At 37.7% G+C, this 1,166-nt stretch overlaps 1 protein-coding gene across 1 annotated transcript in view; it reads left to right on the top strand.

Moving 5' to 3' along the window:
- LOC105825184 (olfactory receptor 5AL1-like) overlaps positions 1–803 on the top strand; it is a 4,723-nt gene extending 3,920 nt beyond the window's left edge. The window contains exon 2 of the mRNA XM_012662887.1: positions 13–803. Coding sequence (XP_012518341.1) covers positions 13–803 — 791 coding nt within the window. The remainder of the gene's footprint in view (positions 1–12) is intronic.
- The last annotated feature ends 363 nt before the right edge of the window (positions 804–1,166 follow it).

The following is a 1,166-nucleotide window of genomic DNA, read 5'->3' as shown; positions in this document are numbered from 1 at the left end:
TGCTAATCCAAGTCAGTCCTCAGCTTCACACACCCATGTATTTTTTCCTCAGCCACCTGGCTTTTGTTGATTTTTCTTTTACTTCCTCTGTCACCCCAAACACGTTGGTAAATTTTTTTCGTGAAGTTAAAAGTGTAGCATTTTATGCATGTGCCATTCAGTTATGCTGCTTCATCACATTTGCAGTTTGTGAATTTTATTTGCTCTCAGTTATGGCATATGATAGATATGTCGCTATCTGCAACCCTTTACTTTACGTCATTCTAATGCCCAGGAAAGTCTGTATTCGAATGATTGCTAGCACATACGTTTACGGATTCACTGTGGGTCTCGTACAGACAGCGGCGACATTCCACTTGTCTTTTTGTAACTCCAACGTGGTCAACCACTTCTACTGTGACGATGTTCCTTTACTTGAGCTGGCCTGTTCTGACACTCACGTCAAAGAGCTGATGCTGGTAATCATCGCTGGGTTCAATACTCTTTGCTCTCTAGTGATTGTGCTAATTTCTTATGTCTTCATCTTCTTTGCCATCCTGAGGATTCATTCTGCTGAAGGAAGACAGAAAGCGTTTTCTACCTGTGCTTCCCACCTGACCTCCATCACAATATTTTATGGAACAGTCATTTTTATGTACCTGCAGCCCAAGTCAAGCCATTCTCTGAATTTAGATAAATTTGCTTCGGTGTTTTATGTGGTGGTGATTCCCATGTTAAATCCAATGATCTACAGCTTGAGAAATCAGGAGGTAAAAAATGCACTAAAGAGAATTATAGAAAAGTTGTGCTTGGTTATCAAATAACCTAAAAATCACTGGGCGGAGATCAGAAACTTTAAGTTGTGTCTTTTATTTAGAGTCACAATGCTGGTAAATGACAGAGCCAATTCCTCACTTTCAGTGTTCAAACTCACTCAGTGTGTATCTCATCTGCTATTTCTTTCTCAGTGGTTTCCATATAAAAGACATTTGGTAAATTTTGACTCAGTGAATTGTAAGAGCATAAAAAGAGAAAAAGAGATCTTAATCCTCTTTAGCATGACATCTTCATCAATAATTGATGAAACAGTATTGGGAAATAGTGGTTTTATATGACCTCTGTGTGATATTGAGAAATTTAGGTTACATTGAAATTATTCAACATCACAAGATATAGATATATATATA

This window comes from Propithecus coquereli, unplaced genomic scaffold (genome assembly GCF_000956105.1).
Source record: "Propithecus coquereli isolate 6110/MARCELLA unplaced genomic scaffold, Pcoq_1.0 Scaffold788, whole genome shotgun sequence".
In the NCBI taxonomy this organism is placed as follows: domain Eukaryota; kingdom Metazoa; phylum Chordata; class Mammalia; order Primates; family Indriidae; genus Propithecus; species Propithecus coquereli.
Note: the sequence above shows the minus strand (reverse complement) of the source record. Positions and strands in the feature narration are given on the sequence as shown.